Genomic DNA, 25,799 nt, shown 5'->3' with positions numbered 1-25,799 from the left:
ATGTCTACCCTTGGCCTACAACTTTAGGCTGCGCACGCCACACTCAAGAAGAAGAAGAAGAAGGCTGATCGGTGTAGACTCGGTGGGCCGAAGGGCCTGACTCTGCGCTGTATCTATGAACTATACTAAATTGGATTACAGAGAGCAGAATTTTAAAAAGTAAATTATAGCATGCAATAGTTATCAATAAACAATAATTAAACCACAATAAACAATTGTGCTATTCCTGTTACGTAAACACAAAAAGAAACAAATATGCACAATTCAAAAGAACAACACTTGAGAAACTCTATCACAATTGCTGTGCAATACCTGGATAATCTTTGCTGTGTTTCAGACCGATCAAACACTCATGGCAGAGAGCCCACAGTTCATGATCCCGCAGAGATTTGCTATCCTCAGAGAGAAGTTCCTTGAGTGAAATGCACTATTTTAAGGGAAAGAAACAGAATCAGCACTCTGGACATATTCAGATAGACAGAATAGAAAATAGGTGCAGGAGGAGGCCATTTGGCCCTTCGAACCAGCACCGCCATTCATTGTGATCATGGCTGATCATCCACAATCAGTAACCCGTGCCTGCCTTCTCCCCATATCCCTTGATTCCACTAGCCGCTAGAGCTCTAACTAACTCTCTTTTAAATTCATCCAGTAAATTGGCCTCCACTGCCTTCTGTGGCAGAGAATTCCACAAATTCACAACTCCCTGGGTGAAAAGGTTTTTATTAAAATCTCAGTTTTAAATGGCCTCCCCTTTATTCTTAGACTGTGGCCCCTGATTCTGGACTCCCCCAACATTGGGAACATTTTTCCTGCATCTAGCTTGTCCAGTCCTTTTATAAGTTTATACGTTTCTATAAGATCCCCTCTCAAGCCCAGTCTTTCCAATCTTTACTCATATGACAGTCTCGCCATCCCGGGGATTAAACTGGTGAACCTACGCTGCACTGCCTCAGTGTATTCGCAATCTACTTGCTACGACCACATTAATGCTCAGTGTAAGTTTGAAAACACAAATTAGACAGGCAGAGTTTAGCAAACATACAGTCGTCCCCTATTAATGTCGTTCATCATGATAATGGATACAGTGTGCGGTGTGGTATCGACCCCTCTGAGAAACTCCCACCAGGTTCCGACCAGCCATGGATAACCTGGCGCAGTCTCAACACACTGTGGGCAGGCATGGGGAGGAGCAAACCGAACATGCTGAAGTGGGGGTACACTGAAGATGCGGCAGACTGCCAGTGTGGACGGGGCCTCCAGACTATGGGACATCTCGTGAGCTGTGACGTGCTGCATGACACACGCACTGTAAAGGATCTTGCAGAGGCCAGCCACGTGGCACTAAATGTTGCTCGCTATTGGCAAACAGCTGTGTGATGACACGAATAAATAAATAAATCATGATAATCACGCACTAATTTCTATCAAGCTGTTATAGACATATGTTGATGATCTTGCAGCCCAGAGAAAATAATCCTGGGAAGATGGATGCAAATAAAACTAAGAAGTGAGAGGCTAGTAAATCTCTATTTCTTCAAGGGAGCTCCTGAATAAATATGGAAGAGTAGGATTGCACAGAACTCAAGAAATTCGGAGGGCAGCAAGATGGCACAGCATTAACGTTGGCATTTCACAGCTCCTAGGTCCCAGGTTCAATCCTGACTTTGTGCTCTCAGTGCCGAGTTTGCACATTCTCTGCTGGATCCTACGCATTCTTCCTTCACCCCAAAGATACACTGATAAATTACCTTCTAGCCTAGGCAAGTGACAAAATAACCACAGGGCAGTTGATGGCACGCGAAAGAAGATGTTGTTAAGTTGTAGGCCACAGGGAAATAGGTAGGCGCAGTGGGACTTAGAACATAGAAAAGTGCAGCACTGGAACAGGCACTTTGACATACAATGCCTGTACCAAACATGATGGCAAGACCAACTCTTATCTGCCTGCACATAACCCGCCAAAGTGGCGCAGCGGTAGAGTTGCTGCCTTACAGCGAATGCAGCACCGGAGACTCAGGTTCGATCCTGACTACGGGCGCCGTCTGTACGGAGTTTGTACGTTCTCCCTGTGACCTGCGTGGGTTTTCTCTGAGATCTTCGGTTTCCTCCCACACTCCAAAGACGTACAGGTATGTAGGTTAATTGGCTGGGCAAATGTAAAATAATTGTCCCTAGTGTGTGTAGGATAGTGTTAATGTGCGGGGATCGCTGGGCGGCACGGACCCGGTGGGCCGAAGGGCCTGTTTCCGCGCTGTATCTCTAAATCCAATTAAAAAATCACTCCCTGCGTATCCATGCAATTATCCAAATATCTCAAATGCCACTATCGTATCTGCCTCAACCATCACCCCCAGCAGCACATTGCCCTTTAAACATTGCCACTCACATTAAAGCTAAACCCTCTAGTATTTGATTTTCCCATTCTGGGAAAAAGGTTCTGACTGTTTGCCCCATCCTATGCTTTGCATAGTTTTATATACTTCTATCAAATCTCCCCTCCAGCTCCAGTCTTCGAGAGAAATCATTCCAACTTCTCCCTGCACCTAATATCCTCTAACCCAGGCATCATTCTCGTAAACCTCATCTGCACTCTTTGTAAAGCCTTCTTGTAATAGTGCGACCAGAACCTCATGCAATTCTCCAAATGTGACCTAACCAAAGACCCGGATTATGAGTTCCTGACTCTTATACTCAATGGCTTCACCAACGAAGGAAAGCATACCATGTGCCTTCTCTACCACTCTATCTACTTGTGTTGCCACTTTCAGCGAGCAATGGACATGGAACCCAAGATCCTCTACACATCAATGCTGTAAAGGGTCTAGCCATTCATTGTATATTTCCCCCTCGCATTCAACCTTCCCAAAGTGCATGCGCGCTTGCATTAAACTCCATTTGCCATTTCTCCACTTCATTGGCTTAGGCAATTGATCCAAGTCCCCCCTCAACCTTCTAAACTCCAGTGAGTACAGGCCCAGTGCTGTCAAACACTCATCATATGCTAACCCACTCATTACTGGAATCATTCATGTAAACCTCCTCTGGACCCTCTCCAGAGCCAGCACATCCTTCCTACGTTTTAACAACTAAAATCCTGCAATTCTATTTTGCAGTGCACGACTACAGAAAAGGCACACTTAGGAATACTTAAAACACCAACAAATACCTGCTGATTGCCCGGATATTCTGCAGGGCAATTATCAGTAGCTCTGATGGGAGGCAGTGGTTCACTGTCTTCATCTTCACAGTGTTGCGTGATATTTCTAAACAGCAGAACATTGCTTTGTGATAAATCACTTACACTAGGGGAATGGCTTGGTTTGGAATCATTACTGTGATTATTACCAGCAGTTCTTCCTGTAGATGAAATATGGTTACTTGTGCAAAAGAAATGCCCCCTTGTTGCTGGAACATTGTTACTGCAGTGTCCTACTGTGGTACTTAAGATTCCACACGACGACAAAGGGCCCAGTTGGCTGGGTGTGTCTGAAGAAGGATCTGATATTGATGAGAATTTAGATTTCAGCTTTTTAATGGAAGACTTTTTCCCGACAGCAGAGGAATATTTTGCTAATTGTTCCGAGCACTCGTCGAATGGAGAGTTATGAATGTTGGACAGATTCTTATTTATTGCTTCTACACTGGCGACCCTGTGCATGTGCTCACTTGGACTATTCGTAGACAACCTTCCGAAAGGAAGGCTGCCCCTCGTGACAAAAGAAACATCATTATTCTGAGTCCTAAACTGCGCCTTCTGAGAGCAGTCTTTAGTACTGAGTATGTCCAAAGAGTACAGAGATTCCGCCGCGATATTGGAAAGTGAAACCGGAGAAGCAATAGACGTGAAGGATCCGTCAAGGTCCAGCTTGGAATGGAACTGTTCCTGGGCGCTGTCCACCATTTCTGTTGGTAGCTTAGGCAATATTCTCTTCCTGGCCAAGGATCGTTTTGAAGGAAGAGGTAAAACGCTGTCAGCCTGTTGTTCTCCTTTGGTTTTCCCATCAGCAACGGCATGAACGAGATTCAGGGACAGCACTTCCTCTTTTCCCGCCCATTTCTCTGCTGCCTTCGTGTCTTCTGGGTCTTGCTGTAGAACCTCGAGAATTTCAGTTGTCGAATCTGCATCTACATCCGGAGCATTCTTCTCAGCCTGGCAGACGAGCTCAATGGTACCACTGTTCAGCATGCTTAAGTCACATGCCAGATCCTCAGTACTTGATGACCCATCCGCTGGGTTCCGCTCACTTGTTTGGAGTTCGTGACCTACACCTGCCTGTCGCTTCTTCTCTTTATAGGTTTCTTCACTTCCATCTAGGTAAAGGTTTTGGAAACATATATTAATAAAATACTAAGTTCCGTTTAACTTGAGGAGAAACTACACAGACACATGTGATTAACAAGATGCTGGAGTAACTCAGCAGGTCAGGCAGCATCTCAGGAGAGAAGCAATGGGTGATGTTTCGGGTAGAGACCCTTCTTCAGACTGAAGAAGGGTCTCGACCCAAAACGTCACCCATTCCTTCTCTCCTGAGATGCTGCCTGACCTGCTGAGTTACTCCAGCATTTTGTGAATAAATACCTTCGATTTGTACCAGCATCTGCAGTTATTTTCTTATACATGTGATTAACAAGATACATTCCATAATAGTTAAAGAATAAATCTATTATGACCAACTTATTTCCAATCAACGAAATATAGTTTTCCATAAATATGCATTTTGCACTTTAACCCAAGTACTTCAATTTGTTTTACCTAATGAAAACATTGTTTACAAAATGTTTGTCTTTTATGTGGCACTGTTTTGTTGATAGGAAATTGTTTTGCCAATTAATGCTCTGCAAAATTTATAGCTGAATTTTATCACCAATTATATTTATTTTTCATATTTCCTCATGACACTAAAGCCATGAATCTCTTTCAATACTAATATCAAGGTAGACACTGTTAATCTGAGGAACAACAGTAGCACACAAAAGGCAAACATTTTTGTAAACAATGTTTTCATTAGGTACTAGACAAAGTGGACCCGTTGGGCCCAAACCTCTCCTGCATTGGTGCAGCACCCTCTCCTCCCCCATTCCCCCCTCCCCTCTCCCCTCCCACTCCCCCTCCCTTCCCCCCCCTCCCTTCCTCCCCCCTCCCTCTGCCCCCTCCCCCTCCCCTTCCCTCCACCCCCCCTCCCTCCCCTTTCCTCTGCCCCTCCCCTCCCTTCCCCTCCCCCCCACAACATCCCCCTTATCCTCCTCCCACCGCCCTCCCCCCCTCCCCCCCTCCCTAGGATAGATTTTAACTTTAAAATGTGAATAACAAAATATAACACCAATTTCAATAAAACTACCATTTTTACCATTAAAGGGACGACGGTGAGTAAGGTGGGCCTAAAATTGTCGCACTATCGTGTACCGTTTTGGCTGAAGTTCAGTCACAAACAAGATAACAAACGAGAGTTTTAGTGTATAGATAACAAATTGAAGTACTTGGGGTGAAATGCAAATGCATGAGAATTTCGACCAGTGATGTGCGATAAGGAATTAAACAACTGAACAAGGTAGACACAAAATGCTGGAGTAACTCAGCGGGACAGGCAGCATCTCTGGAGAGAAGGCATGGGTGACATTTCGGGTCGAGACCCGTCTTCAGACAATCAAGGTGAAGAAGGTTCTCGACCCGAAATGTCACCCATTCATTCCTTCTCTCCAGAGATGCTGCCTGTCCCGCTGAGTTACTCCAGCATTTTGTGTCTATCTTTGGTTTAAACCAGCGTCTGCAGTTCCTCTCTACACAACGGAACAAGGTAAGTGGGCACAAAGGTGACAAATGAAACGGCAGATGTTCAAATGCTAATCAACAAACAAAGTATTGCAGGAACACAGCGTATCAGGCAGGATCCATGGATGGAATGTACAGGTGACATTTCAGGTCCAGACATTTCTTCACCTTGATTGGAGTGGGGGAGGGGGGGTGGAGTGGGGAGGGGGGGGGGGGTGGAGAAGGCTGCAAAAGAGGTTGAAGATTTCTCTTCAAGGTATGTCCACTTTGAAGAAGTTCTCCTCCTCTCTTCGACGAGAGTTTAGCAACATGCTCTCTCGCTGCTCCCCCTCTGTGATTTCTCCTGCCCTCATGCTCTACGACCACATCTTGAAATCAACTTTAGATAGTTCCTCTGTCCCTCCCTTCCCCTCCTCCTTCCCAGATCTCCCACTGTCTTCCTGTCTCCACCTATATCCTTCCTTTGTCCCGCCCCCCCTGACATCAGTCTGAAGAAGGGTCTCGACCCGAAACGTCACCCATTCCTTCTCTCCCGAGATGCTGCCTGACCTGCTGAGTTACTCCAGCATTTTGTGAATAAAAAGAGGTGGGGACAGGTCAAAACCTGGATAAGTAGATGCAGGCGAGTGGGGTGGGGTGGGGTGGGGTGGGGCGTTGGATGACAGATGGTTGGCGTAAGTGACAAAGACGAGAGGTGGAAAGGAAACAAAAAGATGTCAGATTGGGAGAGAAGTGGAGGAGTGAAATATAATATGGCGGGAAGGAAATGAGTGGAAGAGGGTGGAGGGAGGAGAAAGTGGGGGAATGGAGGGGACATGGGGACGGGAGATGATTGTACAAAGCAGGGAGAAGGGGGTGGGAGAAATGTACGTGGACTGGGGTGGGGTAGGGTCAGTAAAGAGAAGAGTGTGGGAGATTGGAATACTTGAAATTGGAGAATTCAGTATTGGGTTATTAGCCACCCAAGTACAATGTGAGGTGCTGTTCCTCCAGTTTGTGTGTGTGACCTCACTCTGGCAATGGTGGAGGCCAATGTCAGAAAGGTTGGTGTGGTAATGGGAAGGGGAGACAAAATGGTCAGCAACATAATTAATTAAAGCCATCTGTTTAACTTATATTTCTGTTCTCTTTCCATAGCACTAATTATTTATAGGTTGAATCTTTATATTTATTACAGCACTCGGTTGTGGCAAATTCTAGTTCTGTGGTGAGCGTTTTATAAATGTCAAGTAACACATCGTATGGAGAAATGCCAAGTTACACATTAGTTCAAATAAAGGAAATTAAAACGGCTGAAATGTGCACGCACATTTATGGCACGTGAACCACCAGACATAATTTTTTCCATTGATACATATTTCAAGCACTGGTTCTCACTATCAAAGCCAAGCATTTATTTCCCACAAGCCGATGATGCTGATGAGCTGATATTCCTTCAGGGGAAGCTACGCCCACATTGCTGTTGGGTAGGGGAGTTCCAAGATTTAGCTTGGTCAGGGCGTTAACACATGCAAAGCTAATACTTGCCAGTGGTGTGCAGTGCAGGCCAACAATGACATCAGTCAGGTTTGACAGCAGAGCTCCTATACGTCTGCTGAAATCTGCCTTAACCTTGAGCCAGCTGAAGATGAACTCAGTACTGTCCTCTCCTCCCGCGGCCCGGGCCTCACGGGCTGGCGGTGGGGCCTCGCGGGTCGACACGAGTCTGGATCGGCACCACGGAGGCGCCCGGAGATGACCTGGCAACGTTAGCAGAGTGGTCGGCGCGGCGGTCAATGATGGCGCCGACCGACCACGTGGAAGTGAGGACGCTGCTGCCGAGGGGAGGAACCGGCATGGGGGGACGGCTGTGAGGGAGAGGGAAGAACAAGGGGGATCTGGCACGGGCGGTGGGGGGGATTTGTAACCTTGCAGGCGCATTCTATGGCCGACTATTTGCGCACCTTAGGTATGCAAGCAAGCAATTTCACTGTGACCTGCCACATGTGACAATAAAGTATTCAATTCATTTCACCAACTCCCATCGGTACCTTGGTACACGTGACAATAACTAGCTAAACTAATCTTAACTAAACAGCACCAGGAACGAGCACCCACCTGCACTATTCATGGATCAACTATTTTCATGTTACTTGCTTGGTGCCTGGTTTATATTATTCAAACAATTCCACCTGCCTTTGGTGCTTTTTAGGGTTGCCTGAACTTGCTAAAGTGTGCTTGGAATGGCTTGGTAGCTGTGCCAATTCCACAGTGAGTGTGGGAAAATGAACAGAGCAAGCTGCCAAGAAGAGAGAGGAGGAGGAGGAGGAGGAGGAGGAGGAGGCAAGGTTCGTAGGAAAGGATCACTTCTACTCAGACTGAGCACCAAGGCTACTCTGGTCACTTTTACGCAGCAATTCATTCCAGGGAAGCGCGAGAGAATTTTTGCCACTTCGTCTAGTTTGCTATTCACCATTGCATAACTTTGCACCTATCAACCATCTCTACCAATGAGAATGCGCACCTAAAATTCAGAAGGGTCTCGACCCGAAACGTCACCCAATCCTTCTCTCCTGAGATGCTGCCTGTCCCGCTGAGTTACTCCAGCATTTTGTGAATAAATACATAACAGTCGTGTTCATTCCTCCTTCGCTTCAGCAAGGCATTTGATCGTGTTCCGCGTAGAAGGCTGTTCTGGATCACGGGATCAAGGGAGAGCTGGCCGACTAGATGAAGAATTAGTTTCATGGAAGGAAGCTGAGGGTAACGGTGGTAAGTTGATTTTCGGACTGGAGGCCTGTGCCGAGTGGGGTGCCTCAGGGATCGGTGCTGGGCCTCTTGCTGTTTGTGGTTGATATCAATGATTTGGATGAGATTGCACAAGGCATTATTTGGTAAATTTGCAGATGACACTAAATTGGGTAAGAAAATAACTGCAGATGCTGGTACAAATCGAAGGTACTTATTCACAAAATGCTGGAGTAACTCAGCAGGTCAGGCAGCATCTCAGGAGAGAAGGAATGGGTGACGTTTCGGGTCGAGACCCTGACATCAGTCTGAAGAAGGGTCTCGACCCGAAACGTCACCCATTCCTTCTCTCCTGAGATGCTGCCTGACCCGCTGAGTTACTCCAGCATTTTGTGAATAAATACACTAAATTGGGTGGTAAGGTAGATGGTGAAGATGGGTATTAGAAGTTACACCAGGATCTTGATCAGCTGGGCAGTGTGCTGAGGGATGGTAAATGGATCCATAGCAGATTAGTGGGAAGTGTTGCATTTTCGGAAATCATGCCTGGACATTACCTTCACAGAGAATAACAGGACCCTGGGGAGTGTTGCAGTGCAGAGAAATCTAGGAGTGCAGTTTCATAGTTCCCTGAAAGTGGCACCACAGATAGATTGGGTGGTCAAGAAGGCATTTTCTACATGTGCCTCAGTTAGTCAAGATATTGGGTATAGAAATTGGGATGTGAGGTTACAATTGTACGAACATTGGTGAGCCACATTTAGAATATTGTGTTCAGTTTTGGTCACTCAGCCATCGGAAGGATGTCAATAAGCTAGAAAGTGTGTAGAGAAGATTTATGAGGATGTTGCCAGGACCTGAGGGCCTGAGCTATAGGGAGAGGTTGGGTAACTTTAGTCCTTGGAGTGCAGGAGAATGAGGGGCAATTGTATAGAGGTATATAAAGTCACGAGGGAAACAGATAATGCACAATCTTTTACTCAGCGTAGGAGAAACAAGAACCAGAGGACATAGACTTAATGTGAGTGGGAAAAGGTTTAATAAGAACCTGAGGGTTACTTTTTTCCACACAGCGGATGGTGGGTATATGGAACGAGCAGCCAGAGGAAGTAGTTGAGACAGGTACTGTAACAATATTTAAACGACATTTGCACAGGTACATGGATGGGAAAGATTTAGAGGGATATAGGCCAAACGCGGATAAGTGGGACTAGCTTAGATGGGGCATTTTGGTCGGCATGGGGCTTGGGAAGCTGAAAGGACTGAAGGTGGATAGTTTCACCTAGAACTGATGGACTGCACCCTAGGGTTGTGAAATAAATGGTTTTAGAGATTGTGAAGGCATTGATAGTGATATTTCAAGAATCTCTAGAGTCAGGAGTGGTTCCAGACGATTGGAAAATTGCCCATATTACCCCACTATACAAGAAGGGGGCAAAGCAGAATAGTGGGTCTGATGAAGGGTCTCGACCCGAGACGTCACCCATTCCTTCTCTCCAGGGATGCTGCCTGACCTGCTGAGTTACTCCAGCTTTTTGTGTCTATCTTCATTGGGAATTATAGGCTGGTTAGTCTGACTTCAGTGGTTGGTAAAGGATGAGGTTATGGAGAACAAGATAAAATAGGCAGAAGTCAGCATGGTTTTGTGAAGGGGAGAGCTTGCCTGATGAATCTGCTGGAATTCTTTGAGGAAGTAAATAGTAGGACAGACAAAGGAGAGTCAGTGGACATTGTTTACCTAGATTTTCAGAAAGCCTATTATAAGGTGCCATGCAAGAGGCTGCTAAGGAAGACGAGAGCCCATGGTATCCAAGGGCAGATACTGGCATGGATAGCAAGCTGGCTGGGCGTCAGAAGGCAATGAGTGGCAATAAAGGGGGCCTTTTCTGGGTGGCTGCCAGTGACTAGCGGAGTTCCGCAGGGCTCGGTGCTGGGGCCGCGACTCTTCTCGTTGTATATTAATGATTTGGACGAGGGGATTGAAAGATTTGTGGCCAAGTTTGTGGATGATACGAAAATAGGTGGAAGGGCAGATAGTGTGGAGAAAGCAGGGACTCCGCAGAAGGACTTGGACAGCTTGGGAGAGTGGGCAGAGAAGTGGCAGATGGAATATAGTGTAGCAAAGTGTGGAGTCATGCATTTTGGTTGTAGGAATAAAGGCATGGACTATTTTCTAAATGAGGAGAGAATCCAGAAATCGGAAATGCAAAGGGACTTGGGAGTGCTGGTACAGGATTCCCAAAAAGGTTAATCTGCAAGTCGAATCGGTAGTAAAGAAGGCATACGCAATGTTAGCATTTATTTCAAGAGGGCTTGTATACAAAAACAGGATGTAATCCATAAGGTGCTGGTAAGGCCTCATTTGGAGTATTGAAGGCAATTTTGGGCACCATATTTGAGGAAGGATCTGCTGGGTCTGAAGAAGGTCCAGAGGAGGTTTACAAGAATGATCCCGGCAATGAGTGGGCGAACTTATAATGAGTGTTTGACGGCACTGGGCCTGTACTCACTGGTGTTTCGAAGAATGAGAGGGGACCTCATTGAAACGTACCGAATAATGGAAGGCTTGGATAAAGTGGATGTGGAGAGGATGTTTCCACTAGTGGGAGAGTCTAGGATTAGAGGTCATCGCCTCAGAATTAAAGGAAATTCCTTTGGGAAGGAGATGAGAAGGAATTTCTTTAGTCAGGGGGTGGTGAATCTGTGAAATTCTTGGCCACAGAAGGTTGTGGAGGCCAAATTAATGGATATTTATAAAGCAGAGATAGAGATTCTTGATTAGTTTGGGTGGTCAGGGGTAATGGGGAGAAGACAGGAGAGGGAGAGATAGATCTGCTATGATTGAATGGTGGAGTAGACTTGATAGGCCGAATGGCCTAATTCTGCTCCTATTACTTATGACCTTCTGGCACGGGCAATTTGTGCCAAAGGGCCTGTTCGCTGTATGGCCTGCATGGCTCTCTGACGATGACACATGACGATCCTTGTATCTGTTTTTCAGGGAACTATTGAACCTAATCTCTTTTATCTATTCGGCATGTCTCCAATGATTCTTACTTCCAGAGTTGCAGCATAAAAAGGATCTTATCTGGATGCATGACGGCTTCTTTTGGCAACCGAACTGCTTTGCCAAAGACCACAGGGAATTGCAGAATTGTAAACGCAGCCCAGTCCATCATGAAGATCAGCCTCCCCCTCTATGACTCCATCTTCACGTTGCCTGGGGTAAATAGCCGGCGTAATCGAGGAGCAATCACATCCCGATCATTGTCCCTTCACCCAATCTCCCGGCAGGCTGACGATACATATAAAAGCTATCAAAAGTCTAATTTCTTTCTCGACACAAGAAAAGCTTCTTCTCCACTTTATCAGACTATTGATCAGACCTCTCATAGATGCCCGATCTTCCAATCTACCTCCAATCTACCTTGCACTTTTTACCTTACTTTTTACTTGCACTTTCTCTGCATCTGCAACACTGTATTCTGCACCCTGTTTATTTTCTCTTTTGCAGTAGCTGATGTAATCATGTGCAGTATGATTTACGTGGATAGCACGCAAGACAACGTTTTTCACTACACCTTGGCACACGTGACAACAATGAATAAATACCAATACCAATAAGTTCAATTACTGCTATTAGTTTCGAGCTCTCATTGAAATATGAACACATTGCACTGTCCATCAGAATATTTAATAGCAAACTAATCGCACAAGGCCATTAAAATACTAACGTGTTGCCTACCTTGAAAAGCACCCACAGATTCAATTGAAAGTACTCTTCTGCCTATGGCTGAGAGATTACGGCAAATTATATCCGACGAGAAACATTTCAGTTTTTCCTCACATTTGCTGAGGATAATCTGTGGAAAACAAGTTAATGAACAGTGTTAAAACCCACTTCTTCACATGGCTTGCAACTTTTGAAAATATTTAGCTGGAATGGACCGACTGATGCCGTGTATTAGCATGCCATCTTTTAACAAAATGGCGGCACGGTGGCGCAGCGGTAGAGTTGCTGCCTTGCAGCGAATGCAGCGTCGGAGACCCGGGTTCGATCCCGACCACTGGTGCTGTCTGTGCGGAGTTTGTACGTTCTCCCCGTGACCTGCGTGGGTTTTCTCCGAGATCTTCGGTTTCCTCCCACACTCCAAAGACGTACAGGTTTGTAGGTTAATTGGCTTGGTAAATGTAAAAATTGTCCCTAGTGTGTGTAGGATAGTGTTAATGTACGGGGATCGCTGGTCGGCGCAGACCCGGTGGGCCGAAAGGGCCTGTTTCCGCGCTGTATCTCTAAATTAAACTAAACTAAAACAGTAGTTTCTGGTTTTGGCAGTCAGATTAAAGAAATCAGAATCATCTGCTGTTCGAAACAGTCCAAAGTGAAATGACTTGGGATGATCATTATTCTTTTTGAATAGAATATAAAATCAGAGTACAGCCCAACAATTGCTGATCATATCAAGACCACAAATGGGCTACATCCCATAATTAATCTACCCAGTTCTGAATATAACTGCCAAAATCTAACTGCTTAAATAGCAGTCCAATTCTGGATGTCAGTGCCAGGAAACACTGGTCTCTGACAAAATGTCAACAACATAATGAATAAGTCAGTTCAGGGCATTGGCAGGTACACGGAAATCTATTTCGCTCAACACCTGCGCTCAGTTTGCCTTAACCAACCTGATCTCCCGGTGGCTGAGCACTTCAACTCCCCCTCCCACTCCCAGTCTGACCTTTCTGACATGGGCCTCCTCCAGTGCCATAGTGAGGCCCACCGGAAATTGGAGGAACAGCACCTCATATTTCGCTTGGGCAGCTTGCAGCCCAGCGGTATGAACATTGATTTCTCCAACTTTAGATAGTTCCTCTGTCCCTCTCTTCCCCTCCCCTTCCCAGTTTTCCCTCTATCTTCCTGTCTCCACCTATATCCTTCCTTTGTCCTGCCCCCCTGACATGTCTGAAGAAGGGTCTTGACCCGAAACGTAACCCATTCCTTCTCTCCTGAGATGCTGCCTGACCTGCTGAGTTATTCCAGCATTTTGTGAAATAAATACCTTTGATTTGTACCAGCATCTGCAGTTATTTTCTTACGCTTATAGCATTGCAGAAGATTGACTTAAAGAGGGACAGATTGGAAACTTAATGTTCCTGGTTACAGGGTTTACCAAGATAGAGAGGAAGATAGAAATGAAGATAGGCGTCAATATTAGTTGAAAAAACAACCACAACTGTAACAACATGTAATATACTGTAAACCCTCACTAGAAGAGATGAATGGTGAATGTTATTGCCGTTTGGCCGTTACAACTGAGTATTACCATTGTACCAGGAGTAGAAATAAACAACCCTAGATGCGGGTTAATACACAAAAGGACACAATGTGCTGGAGTAACTCAGCATGGCAGGCATCATCTCTAGGGAACATAGATAGATGATGTTTCACTTTGAGACCCTTCTTCAGACTCTCAGTCTGAAACTGGGCGAGGAATCCAGATGGGTTGACAGCTCCGGCCCGCTGGCCGGCGGGAGAGGCGAGGATCGGTAGAGCCAATGGCCACGGCTGTGGGAGGCTGGAATGCAGGTGAGGGTCAGCGGCGTGGATGGCGTTGGCATGGGAGCGGCCGGAGAGGGGGTGCGAGCCAGAGCTGGCGTCAGCAGCCGGGCCTGGAAGCAGCGGGGAAGGCGGTACGAGACGGAGTCGGCAGCCTGGCTGGGAGTGGCTGGAGAGGGTGGTGGACTGGGGGTGTAAGTGGCTGGGGTGGTGGGGTGAGCCGGGCTGTAAGTGGCTGGAGAGGGTGGTGGACTGGGGGTGTAAGTGGCTGGGGTGGTGCGGTGAGCGGGGGTGTAAGTGGCCAGGTGTGTAATGGGAAAGCTGGGATGCACGTGGTCAGGGAGGTGGGAGTATAAGCAGCTGGGGAAGTGGTATGAGCTAGGGTGCAAGTGGCTGGGTGTGGAGTGGGCAGCAGGGGTGCAAGTGGTCAGGGAGGTGGGGGTGTTAACTGTGGGGCGAGCTGGTGGTGGCTTTGCCAGCCGTCGGCAGGTCCATCCACTATAACCAAAATCCATTGTAAAGTCTGTTAAAACAAGGGTTTTACTGTATTACAAGGGAAAAATAGGCCAGTTAGCCTGATCGCAGTCTATGAAAAAGTGCTCTGATTCATTATTAAGTAAGTTGTCAGAGCACATTTAGAAAAATCATAACACAATCACTAAGATTTAAATGTTATTAGAATTTAACTGGCAGGATGTATGAAGGAGGATCAGTATATTGAGTGTATTTGGCTTTTTAAAACTTGAATTTCAATAAGAGGCCATCAAAACATTACTGCACAAGATAATAGCTTTCGACCTTGAGGATTCTACACTGGATAGAATATTGGCCATCCGGCAGAAAATAGAATCGGGATCAGTGATAGACACAAAATGCTGGAGGAACTCAGCGTCTCTAGAGAGAAGGAATGGATGACGTTTCAGGTCGAGACTCTTCTACAGACTGAGCATCAGAGGAGAGGGAGTTACAGAGATAAGGAAGTGTAAGAGATCAAAAGAGAAGGTTCTCAAGGAAAATGTAGAATAGACCATTCTTAGCTGGGAGAAGGTGAGAACAAAGCAAACAGAGATACAATGTAATCAGGGGGTCCAGCTATTCTACGTATGTTGAAAGGCTGGAGCGATTGGGCTTGTATACACTGGAATTTAGAAGGATGAGGGGGGATCTTATTGAAACATATAAGATAATTAGGGGATTGGACACATTAGAGGCAGATAACATGTTCCCAATGTTGGGGGAGTCCAGAACAAGGGGCCACAGTTTGAGAATAAGGGGTAGGCCATTTAGAACGGAGATGAGGAAGAACTTTTTCAGTCAGAGGGTGGTGAAGGTGTGGAATTCTCTGCCTCAGAAGGCAGTGGAGGCCAGTTCGTTGGATGCTTTCAAGAGAGAGCTGGATAGAGCTCTTAAGGATAGCGGAGTGAGGGGGTATGGGGAGAAGGCAGGAACGGGGTACTGATTGAGAGTGATCAGCCATGATCGCATTGAATGGCGGTGCTGGCTCGAAGGGCTGAATGGCCTACTCCTGCACCTATTGTCTATTGTCTATTGTTCCGGGTCGAGACCCTTCTTCAGACCCGAAATGTCACCCATTCCTTTTCTCCAGAAAGCCAGTCTTGACCCGAAACGTCACCCGTTCCTTCTCTCCGGAGATGCTGCCTCTCCCGCTGAGTTACTCCAGCATTTTGTGTCTATCTTCGGTTTAAACCAACATGTGCAGTTCCTTCCTACACAGAAAAACTGTCCTATTTGTCACCAGAGGCTGTTTTAAAAAGTGGATGATTAAAAGGAGAACGATTCTTTTGTACCTCAATATCTGGCCTATCTTCAGGTTTTTCCTGTTGCATTTGATCGAGGAGGCTCTTTAATTCTTTGCTGAGGTTTGGTTTTAACTCTGGCTCTATCACGTATTCAGCAGCAGCAGCAAGTGTTGCTCCCAGTGAGTAGGCATGAGCCTAAAAATATTGATGATAAAACATGTACAGTAAAGTTAGTGTTATAACATTGTTTGAATATCTTGGCACCTCAAAATTTATACACCAGTTCCTGTAGCTTTAATGTAACACTCCTAACATTCTGAGCTATATTATCAAAGAAAATATAACATTGTTTCAGGTTCATATTACAAATTATTGCTGACCATTTTTTTTAAGCTCAAGTACAGTAACAAAGAAAAAAGAAATTTACCGGCATTAACTGTGCGCAGAAAATATGTGATTTAAAAAAATTGGATGAACAGAATTCACGTTCAGAACTGTAATATTATTTATATAACACAAAAATAAATGATAGCATATCAATTTCTTCACATGCTCACCATAGTTAAGTTGTGTCACTTATGGATAATTAATTTTGTTGGTTGGAACTTTGATGTTTGGAGAAACAAAGAGTTTGCACTGACGTACAAAAATTATTCTTGATATTCATTAACATACAAGTCACAAAATGTGTACCTAGTTTGTGAGGGTGAGATGAGAAGGGGTTAAGAAACCGTGAGATTATGGTATAAGAAAATAACTGCAGATGCTGGTACAAATCGAAGGTATTTATTCACAAAATGCTGGGGTAACTCAGCGGGTCAGGCAGCATCTCGGGAGAGAAGGAATGGGTGACGTTTCGGGTCGAGACCCTTCTTCAGACTATGAATATGGTTATAAGTCCCTCACCATTAAGTCAAGAATCAAGAGTGTTTAATTGCCAAAATGCACCAGGAACAGAGCAATGAAATTCTTGCTTGAGCAGTATTACAGCCACATTATTGCACCAACACAACAAATAAATAGACAATAAACAATAAATTATCAGTTATGCTCGTAAACAAACCATAATAGTGCAAACAAAAAAATGTAGTGCAACATATAAAAAGTCCATAGTAGTTAATTGGTGGTAGGATTGTGCAGTGTGATTCAAAAGCCTAATGGTTAATGGGATGAAGATTAGAACCTTGAAGAAATGCAGAGGAAGGAACTGCAGATGCTGGTTTACACCCAAGATAAACACAAACTGTTGGAGGGACTCAGTGGGACAGGCAGCATCTTTTGGAGAGAAGGAATGGATGACGTTTTGGGTTGAGACCCTTCTAAGTCTGAAGTCTGATCCATACCATGTGCATGGTATGGCATGAAAAGAACATTGTGTAGGAAGGAAGTGCAGATGCTAGTTTCAACCAAAGATAGACACAAAAAGCTGGAGTAACAGCAGGACAAACCGCATCTCTAGAGTGAAGGAATGGGTGACATTTTGGGTCGAGACCCTTCTTCAGACTGGTTAAGGATAAGGGAAACGAGAGATATAGACCAATGAATGAAAGATATGCAAAAAAGTGACGATGTTGAAGGAAGCAGGCCATTGTTAGCTGTTTGTACGGTGAAAAGAAGAAGCTAGTTCGACTTGGGTGGGTTGGACCATGATCCCACAGACGAGCACCAGGCCTTAATCTCAAACACCATTTCTGCTTTCATCACTTCTGGCTGTCTGCCTTCCACAGCCTCCAACCTTATCGTTTCCCAGCCCCACACGGCCCGGTTTTACCTCCTCCCCAAAATCCACAAACACAACTGCCCTGGCAGACCCATTGATTCTGCCTGCTCCTGTCCACTGAAATGATTTCCACGCACCTCGACTCCATCCTATCCCCCCTGGTCCAATCTCTCCTGACCTATGTCCACGATACCTCACATGCCCTTTGTCTCTTTAATGATTTCCGCTTTCCAAGCCCCCACTCCATCATGTTTTCTATTGACGTTCAATCACCATACACCTGCATCCCCCACCAGGAAGGCCTTCAAGCCCTCAGCTTCTTCCTCAACCACAGAACCATCCAATTTCCCTCGACTAACACTCTATTCCGCCTAGCAGAGCTGGTCCTCACCCTCAACAACTTCTCCTTTGACTCCTGCCACTTCCTCCAAGTCCAAGGCATAGCTGTGGGCACCCGCATGGGCCCCAGCTATGCTGCCTCTTTGTAGGGTGCGTCGAACAATCCCCGTTCCAGATGTACACTCGCGCTATCCCTGAACTCTACCTCCGCTACATTGATGATTGCATCGGTGCTACCTCCTGCACCCATGCAGAGCTCATGGACTTCATCAACTTCACCACCAATTTTCATCCTGCACTCAAATGTACTTGGACCATCTCCGACACCTCCCTCTCCTTTCTTGATCTCACAGTCTCCAGGGCAGGTTCTGATCTCACAGTCTTGATCTCACAGTCCCCGGCATTCCCTCTCTCTCTCTATCCCTCCCCCACCCAAGTCGAGGCTAGCTGCTCATTTTCTCCCTACAAACAGCCAACAATGGCCCGTTTCCTTTATGATCGTTACATTTTGGCATATCTTTCATTCATTGTTCTTTATCTCTCCACATCATCGTCCCAAGGAATTTCTCTTTAGTGGTACAATACGAAGAGAGAAAAGAAAAGGCTACATATAAATGCAAAGTATAACTTCTACCAATGTACTGACCCAAATGCAATAAAAGCCACCAACGAGGCCAAAAAGAGAAGTTGTCTTTATTTATTCAAACACTGCTAAATAAGTGGCGTCTGCTAAGAGAGGAATGCTGTCAGAGATCCAAGGTTTAGTTGGCAGCCCCAAGTTAGTTACATGGGATGAAGGGTTACAAGTGCTTCAGTTGGGGAAGGGGATTACCCATTGGGCCCAAACCTCTCCTGCATTGGTGCAGCACCCTCTCCTCCCCCCCTCCTTCCCCCCTCCCCTCCCATCTCCCCTCTCCCCCCATCCCCTCTCCCCTCCCCCCTTCCCTCTCCCCCCCTCCCCTCCCTCCCCCTCCCCTCCCCCTCCCCTCCCCCTCCCCTTCCCCTCCCCCCCACTCCATCCCCCTCAACCCCCCTTTATCCTCCCCATTCCCTCCCTCCCGCCCCCTCCCTCCACCCCCTCCCTCACTAGGAGATAGATTTAAACTTTAAAATGTGAATAACTTAAAAAATATAACACCAATTTCAATGAAACTTCTTCCATTAGCACCAAAGGGACGACGTTGAGTAAGGTGAGACTAAAATTGTCGCGCTATCGTGTACCGTTTTGGCTGTAGTTCAGGAACAAACAAACAAACAAACGAGAGTTTTAGTATATAGATGTGGTATTTTATGTTAAGTGTTATGTAGTAGATTTGATGGACCGAATGGCCTAACTCTGCTCCTATCAGTTATGACCTTATGACCTTATGTGATTCAATTTTAATGATAAACAAAAACATCACGAGAAGTTGTGGACATATTGTGTGTTACAAATGAAATCCAAATGTTTCTGTTGCATCCGTTTTGTGTCAAATGTGCATATTTTCGAAATAATGCTTGTACGCATTGTATTGGCAGAACAAGCAGAGCACTTTGGCCAAAGGGGCTGTTTCCAATACTGTGTGAATCTATGATATGTGGTCTGATAGAAGAGTTTCCCCTGAGGCAGGTCCTCACATTACATATCTGTGGGAGATTAAAGCACTCAAGCAGCTGCCTTTGCATTTCGAGGGTCCTTTGTGTCTCTTTTGCCTCCATGTTTTCTTCACATGACGATGAAAGCATTGGAGGCAACCATTTGGCCAGTTGAGTTCATTCTGGCTCTTCCAACAGAAACCAGTTGATCCGACTCCTCCACATTGCCCTGCAAATGTTTTAGTTTAGTTTAGTTTAGAGATACAGCGCGGAAACTGGCCCTTTCGGCCCACCGAGTCCGCGCCGACAAGCGATCCCCGCACATTAACACTATCCTACACTCACTGGGGACAACTTACATTTATACCAGGCCAATTAATCTACAAACCTGTACGTCTTTGGAGTGCGAGAGGAAACTGAAGCTCTCAGAGAAAACCAATGCAGTTCACGGGGAGAACGTACAAACTCCGTACAGACAAGCACCCGGATCAAACCGGGTCTCTGGCACCATAAGGCAGTAGCTCTACCACTGCATCACCGCGCCGGTATTAATGTTTTCTTTGCAGATATAATTGAATCTGGTTCGACATCTACACCACCAGACTCCAACAAGTGGAAGGGTCCATGAACTGAAACGTTAACTCTGTTTCTTTTTGCACGTTTGTTGTCTGAACTACTGAGTGTTTCCAGCTTTCTCTGCTTTTATTACATACTTCCAGCGTTTGTGGCTTCTTTGTTTTTTATTTACTGCGTAAAGAGCTAAGAAAATCGGTTCTTATGCAAAGCACCTTCATTCCATGTCCCCCAGGGTTGCCAACTCTCCCGTATTAGCTGGGACATCCCGTACATTAAGCTAAATTGTTTTGTCCCGTAGGGGACCGCCCTTGTCCCGTATTAGGCCCGGGAGGGGGGCCACTGTACGCCCGGACACTGTAGGCCCGGACACTGTAGGCCCGGACAGTGTATGCCTGGAGGCCCGGGCACTGCCTGACGGAGGTTGTGTAGCAACCCGCCTCCCGGCCCGGGCAGCCGCTATTGGTGGTGGGAGCATATGGCCACTGGCTGGGTGAGGTCACGTGGGGCACGGGGCGGTGATGTCACCTTTTGTCCCTTATTTGGGAGTGAAAAAGTTGGCAACCCTAATGCCCCCTGACCTCGAGCCTTCTGCCAAAGGGAACGTCCTCACTCTATCTAGTCTGTCGATACACTTTATGATTATAAATATCTTTATCAGATCCTCTTGCAATCTCTCTTCCTGCTCTGAAACAGGGAAGGGTAGAAGCAGTGAAGGCCTGGTGTAAGCCACCAGCTACAATTAAGGTCATGTTTTGAAAAAGAGACAAATTATTTTGCCTCCTGTGAAGAATATGATCATCATAAGATCATATGTGATAGGGGTAGAATTAAGGCATTCGGCCCTTCAAGTCCACTCCGCCATTCAATCATGGCTGATCTACCTTCCCCTCTTAACCCCATACTCCTCCTGCCTTCTCCCCATAACCTCCGACACCCGTCCTCATCAAGATCTATCTATCTCTACCGTAAATATATCCACTGACTTGGCCTCCACAGCCTTCTGTGGCAAAGAATTCCACAGACTCACCACCCTCTGACTAAAGAAATTCCTCCTCATCTCCTTCCTAAAAGAACGTCCTTTAATTCTGAGGCGATGACCTCGAGTCCTAGACTCTACCACTAGTGGAAACATCTACACTACGAATCGTGGAAATATGCCACGTTTTAACTCACAGGTTAACAACAGAATTGGTGGAAGCAAGTCCTGCGGGTAATCTTAACTGCATAACACCCTAATCTTTATACTTTACTGTTGTGGAATAAATTCCAAATGCAAGGCAGTTAGGCTGTGATTAAAAAAAAACACTTTTGCTTGTTTGGTCAGTAGCTCGGTAACTCCATTGTTTATTTTATTTATTTATCTTTTAATTTCTATGTATTTATTTATTTATTTATTCATTTATTTATTCCGGTCAATACAATACAACAGATTGACCATAAAGTTTTGAAAGTTAAATAGTGCAAAAAAACATTGTATCAAAAAAACAAAAACAATATAATCACACATATTTTCTGACCGAAAAAAAGAATAAAGGTGTAGGCAGAAGCCAAAGTTTATTATGCCTACCCTTAATACTTAACAAAATATATATATTTTTAAAACACAACATTGTCACGGAAGTGTGCCGTTTCTGACTCCTCGTGAGCCACTCCACAAGATTTCTAATAAATGTTAATAAAGATTTGTGGCCTGAATCGTTGCACCTTTTAATGACATTGGGTATGAAGGGACAATAAACAAACTGTGGAGGAACTCTTGGTCAAGCAGTGTCAGTGGAGGTAAAGGGATGGGCGACGTTGCAGGTCAGGAGCCCGCGCCCATCTTGCGTCTCTTTGGCATGAGAGCGTGACTGTTAATCCATCAACAGAACTGGTTCTAAGATTCCCACAGTCATTATTTGTTATGAAGTGTAAACAAACTTCGTTGAAGTTTAATGACAAACCCACATTACAAGTCCCAACTTGCCTTTCGACTTGCAAAAGTACATTATATCCCTGCCTTGCTAAATCAACCGTTACTAAGAAAAATATATTGATTATTTTGTTTTGCATCAGAAGATTAGGATTGCTTTTGATGGCAATGAAGTGGGCAAGACCAAAATCTGTCAGTGTTTTCAGTAATGGCAAGGAACCAGACAAAATGCCAATTGAAGTGGTGCCAGTGAAGTAAATATTCGTGAAAAATAAATGTACAGGATTAAAGGAATATTGCAGAACTGAAGGGAATCATTCGGCCCAACAAATCCATGCTAGGTCTGAATAGAGCTACCCTTCAGTCCTATTCCCACAGTCTTTATAACTCCAAGAGTCCACACAAGTATCTTCTGAAGCATGGTTTGAACCTGTTTTCACTGTCTCTGGGGTAAAACACTCCGTATTTACCCATTCTATTCCCCTCACTATCTTATTCAGCTCTACGAGATCACCCCTCATCCTCCTGTGCTACAGGGAATAAAGTCCTGGTTCCTGCCCAACCTCTCCCTATAGCACAGGCCCTCAAGTCCAGGCACCATCCTTGTAAATCTTCTCTGCTCTCTATTCATCTTAAGTCAAGTCAAGTCAAGTCAATTTTATTTGTATAGCACATTTAAAAACAACCCACGTTGACCAAAGTGCTGTACATCTGATTAGGTACTAAGGAAAAAAAATGAAACATACAGTAGCACGCAAACAGTTCATAGCGCCTCCTCAATGAGCCTCAAACGCTAGGGAGTAGAAATAGGTTTTGAGCCTGGACTTAAAGGAGTCGATGGAGGGGGCAGTTCTGATGGGGAGAGGGATGCTGTTCCACAGTCTAGGAGCTGCAACCGCAAAAGCGCGGTCACCCCTGAGCTTAAGCCTAGACCGCGGGATAGTGAGTAGCCCCAAGTCGGCCGACCTGAGGGACCTGGAGTTAGAGAGGGGGGTTAGAAGATTTTTGATGTAGGGGGGGGAATGTCCATTTAGGGCTTTATACGTGAATAGGAGGAGCTTGAAGTTGATTCTGTACCGTACAGGGAGCCAGTGGAGAGAGGCCAGAATCGGGGTGATGTGGTCCCTTTTACGGGTACCCGTCAGGAGTCTCGCTGCGGCATTTTGGACCTTAACACCATCTTAACACCATCCTTCCTGTAGAAGGGTGACCAAAACTAAAACAATACTCCAAATGTGACCTCACTAACAAAATGGCGGCGCTGCCCTAGCAGCTGCGGTTTACCTGCGGTCCGTTTGTCTTTGTGTTTTTGTTGTTGTTTTTTGTCTTAATTGTAGTGTTTAGATGTGATGTAGTGGTTTTTGTGGTTGTGTACTATGTGTGGTGGGGGGGGGAAACGGTAAAATTGTCTCTTCCGAACGGAGACCCGACCTTTTTTCTGGGTGGTGTCTCCGTTCACGCTACCGCCTACAATCGGCCAAACACCTGGAGCTGGCGGCCTCCAGCTGGGACCACCATCCCAGCTGGGATCCACCGCGGACCGGACTCACCATCTGCGGAGCTGGCTGCCTTCGGAAGCTGTGGTGGCGCCGTGGGAGCGGCTGCGACTCGCCTTCGGAGGCTCCGAAGGCTTCTTCGGCCGCGGGCCGCGTGGACGTCGGAAGCCCGCAGGCCCTGCCCTGGGTAGGGGCCGACATCAGGAGCTCCGGCAGCGGCAGCGTCTTCGCCCGCCCCGGATCGCGGGGCTTGGGTCAACCCACTGCGGACCTTTCACCGTCCGGCACGGCCTGGAACATGGCAACTTCAACAGCCTGACCGCGGGAGAAGACATCAGGGGAAGAGAAAAGACATTCTGGCCTTCCATCACAGTGAGGAGGGGACTGGAGGAGACTCACTGTGATGGATGTTTCTCTTGTTTTTTGTTTTGTGTTGGTTTGTGATTGTGTGTGTGTTATTGCTTATTTTTATTGCTCTTATTGTTGGACTGTGGGTGACGGAATCTCGTCCAAAAGACTTGTGTTTTTGGATGACAATAAAGGTTATTCTGATTCTGATTCTGATTCTGATTCTGATTCTGATGTTGTACAACTGTAACATAACATCCCAGTTTCTATACTCAATACCCTGACTGATGAAGGTCAATGAACTGAAAGCTTTCTAAACCACCCGATGCGACTTGATGGCATTTTCAGGGAACTATGCACCTGCACTCCTAGATCCCTCTGCTCTACAACACTGCCCAGGGGCCCTCCCATTCACTGTGAAGGTCCTGCCCTGGTTTAACTTCCAAAAATGCACACCTAACATTTATTTGCATTAAACACCATTAACTATTTTTCAGCCAACTTACCCAACTGATCCAAGATCCTTCTGTAATTTTTGATAACCATCTTCACTATCTGTGATACCCCCTAAATCAGCAATCATGATTTCTACATTCTCATTCAAATTGTTCATAGAAACAACAAAGGGGAACCAACAACAATCCCTGAGGGACACCACTTAGTCACAAGCCTCCAGTCCAAAAAAAACACTTTCCACCATCACCCTTTGCTTCCTTCCGTGAAGCCAATTCTCTATCCAGCCGTTAGACACAAAAAGCTGGAGCAATTCAACGGGTCGGGCAGCACCTCTGGAGAAAAGGAATAGGTGACGTTCTGTTGTCAAGACCAAACTGCGAGTCAGGGGAAAAGGGAAATTAAAGATATAGACGGTGGTGTAGAGAGATATAGAACAAATGAATGAAAGATATGCAAAACAGTGAAGGTGATAAAGGAAACACGCCAGTCAACTAGCTCTCCCTGGATCCCATGCAATCTATCTGGGATCAGCCAATCTTCCCTGTCCCGCCTGCAACTGGTCCAAAACGCCGCAGCGAGACTCCTGACGGGTACCCGTAAAAGGGACCACATCACCCCGATTCTGGCCTCTCTCCACTGGCTCCCTGTACGGTACAGAATCAACTTCAAGCTCCTCCTATTCACGTATAAAGCCCTAAATGGACACTCCCCCCCCTACATCAAAAATCTTCTAACCCCCCTCTCTAACTCCAGGTCCCTCAGATCGGCCGACTTGGGGCTATTCACTATCCCACGGTCTAGGCTTAAACTCAGGGGTGACCGCGCTTTTGCGGTTGCAGCTCCTAGACTGTGGAACAGCATCCCTCTCCCCATCAGAACTGCCCCCTCCATCGACTCCTTTAAGTCCAGGCTCAAAACATATTTCTACTCCCTAGCGTTTGAGGCTCATTGAGGAGGCGCTGTGAACTGTTTGCGTGCTACTGTATGTTTTCATTTTTTTTTCTATTGGAACCTAATCAAATGTACAGCACTTTGGTCAACGTGGGTTGTTTTTAAATGTGCTATACAAATAAAATTGACTTGACTTGACTTGACTATCCTTCCAGAGCAGCCTACCATGCAGAGCCTTATCAAACGCCTTGCCGAAGTCCATATAGACAACGTCTGCAGCCTTGCCCTCTTCAACTTAATGGTTACTCAGTATCTGATGCATGCAGTACACCTGCACGAAGCCCAACTAATTACAAAATATCACTCAGGAACAATAAAAAAAGGAAAAACAAATCTTGAAATGTTGTAAAAGCAATAAAGCAAATTCCAGGCAGTTTGATCATTCATGATCACCGCTAATCCCATCAAACAACCAGTATCAGCTAATCTTCACACCAGCAATATAATATCTAGAGAACTTTAGTATTAAATTTAATAGCCAATTACACTGCGGAAGAAGTACTTTATTAAAATTAAACAAAATTATTTTCTTATGCCCCTCCTACCGACGCTGCCACTCGCCTATCAGAAACAAGTCACATGAAATTAAACTGATTTGTGCAATAATTG

The 25,799-nt window shown here is 45.7% G+C and overlaps 1 protein-coding gene across 3 annotated transcripts in view; it reads right to left on the bottom strand.

Annotated features, from left to right (window-relative positions):
• Nucleotides 1-25,799, bottom strand: part of kndc1 (kinase non-catalytic C-lobe domain containing 1) — a 197,380-nt gene that overhangs the window by 98,580 nt on the left and 73,001 nt on the right. For all 3 annotated transcript variants that reach the window (XM_078413701.1, XM_078413703.1, XM_078413702.1), the window contains exons 4-7: nucleotides 15,866-16,012; nucleotides 12,246-12,363; nucleotides 3,170-4,314; nucleotides 313-427 (exon numbers count right to left, since the gene is read on the bottom strand). In XM_078413701.1, coding sequence (XP_078269827.1) covers nucleotides 313-427; nucleotides 3,170-4,314; nucleotides 12,246-12,363; nucleotides 15,866-16,012 — 1,525 coding nt within the window. The remainder of the gene's footprint in view (nucleotides 1-312; nucleotides 428-3,169; nucleotides 4,315-12,245; nucleotides 12,364-15,865; nucleotides 16,013-25,799) is intronic.

This window comes from Rhinoraja longicauda, chromosome 16 (genome assembly GCF_053455715.1).
Source record: "Rhinoraja longicauda isolate Sanriku21f chromosome 16, sRhiLon1.1, whole genome shotgun sequence".
Lineage (NCBI taxonomy): Eukaryota > Metazoa > Chordata > Chondrichthyes > Rajiformes > Arhynchobatidae > Rhinoraja > Rhinoraja longicauda.
The sequence above is the reverse complement of the archived record's forward strand: the minus strand, read 5'-3'. Positions and strand labels throughout refer to the sequence as shown.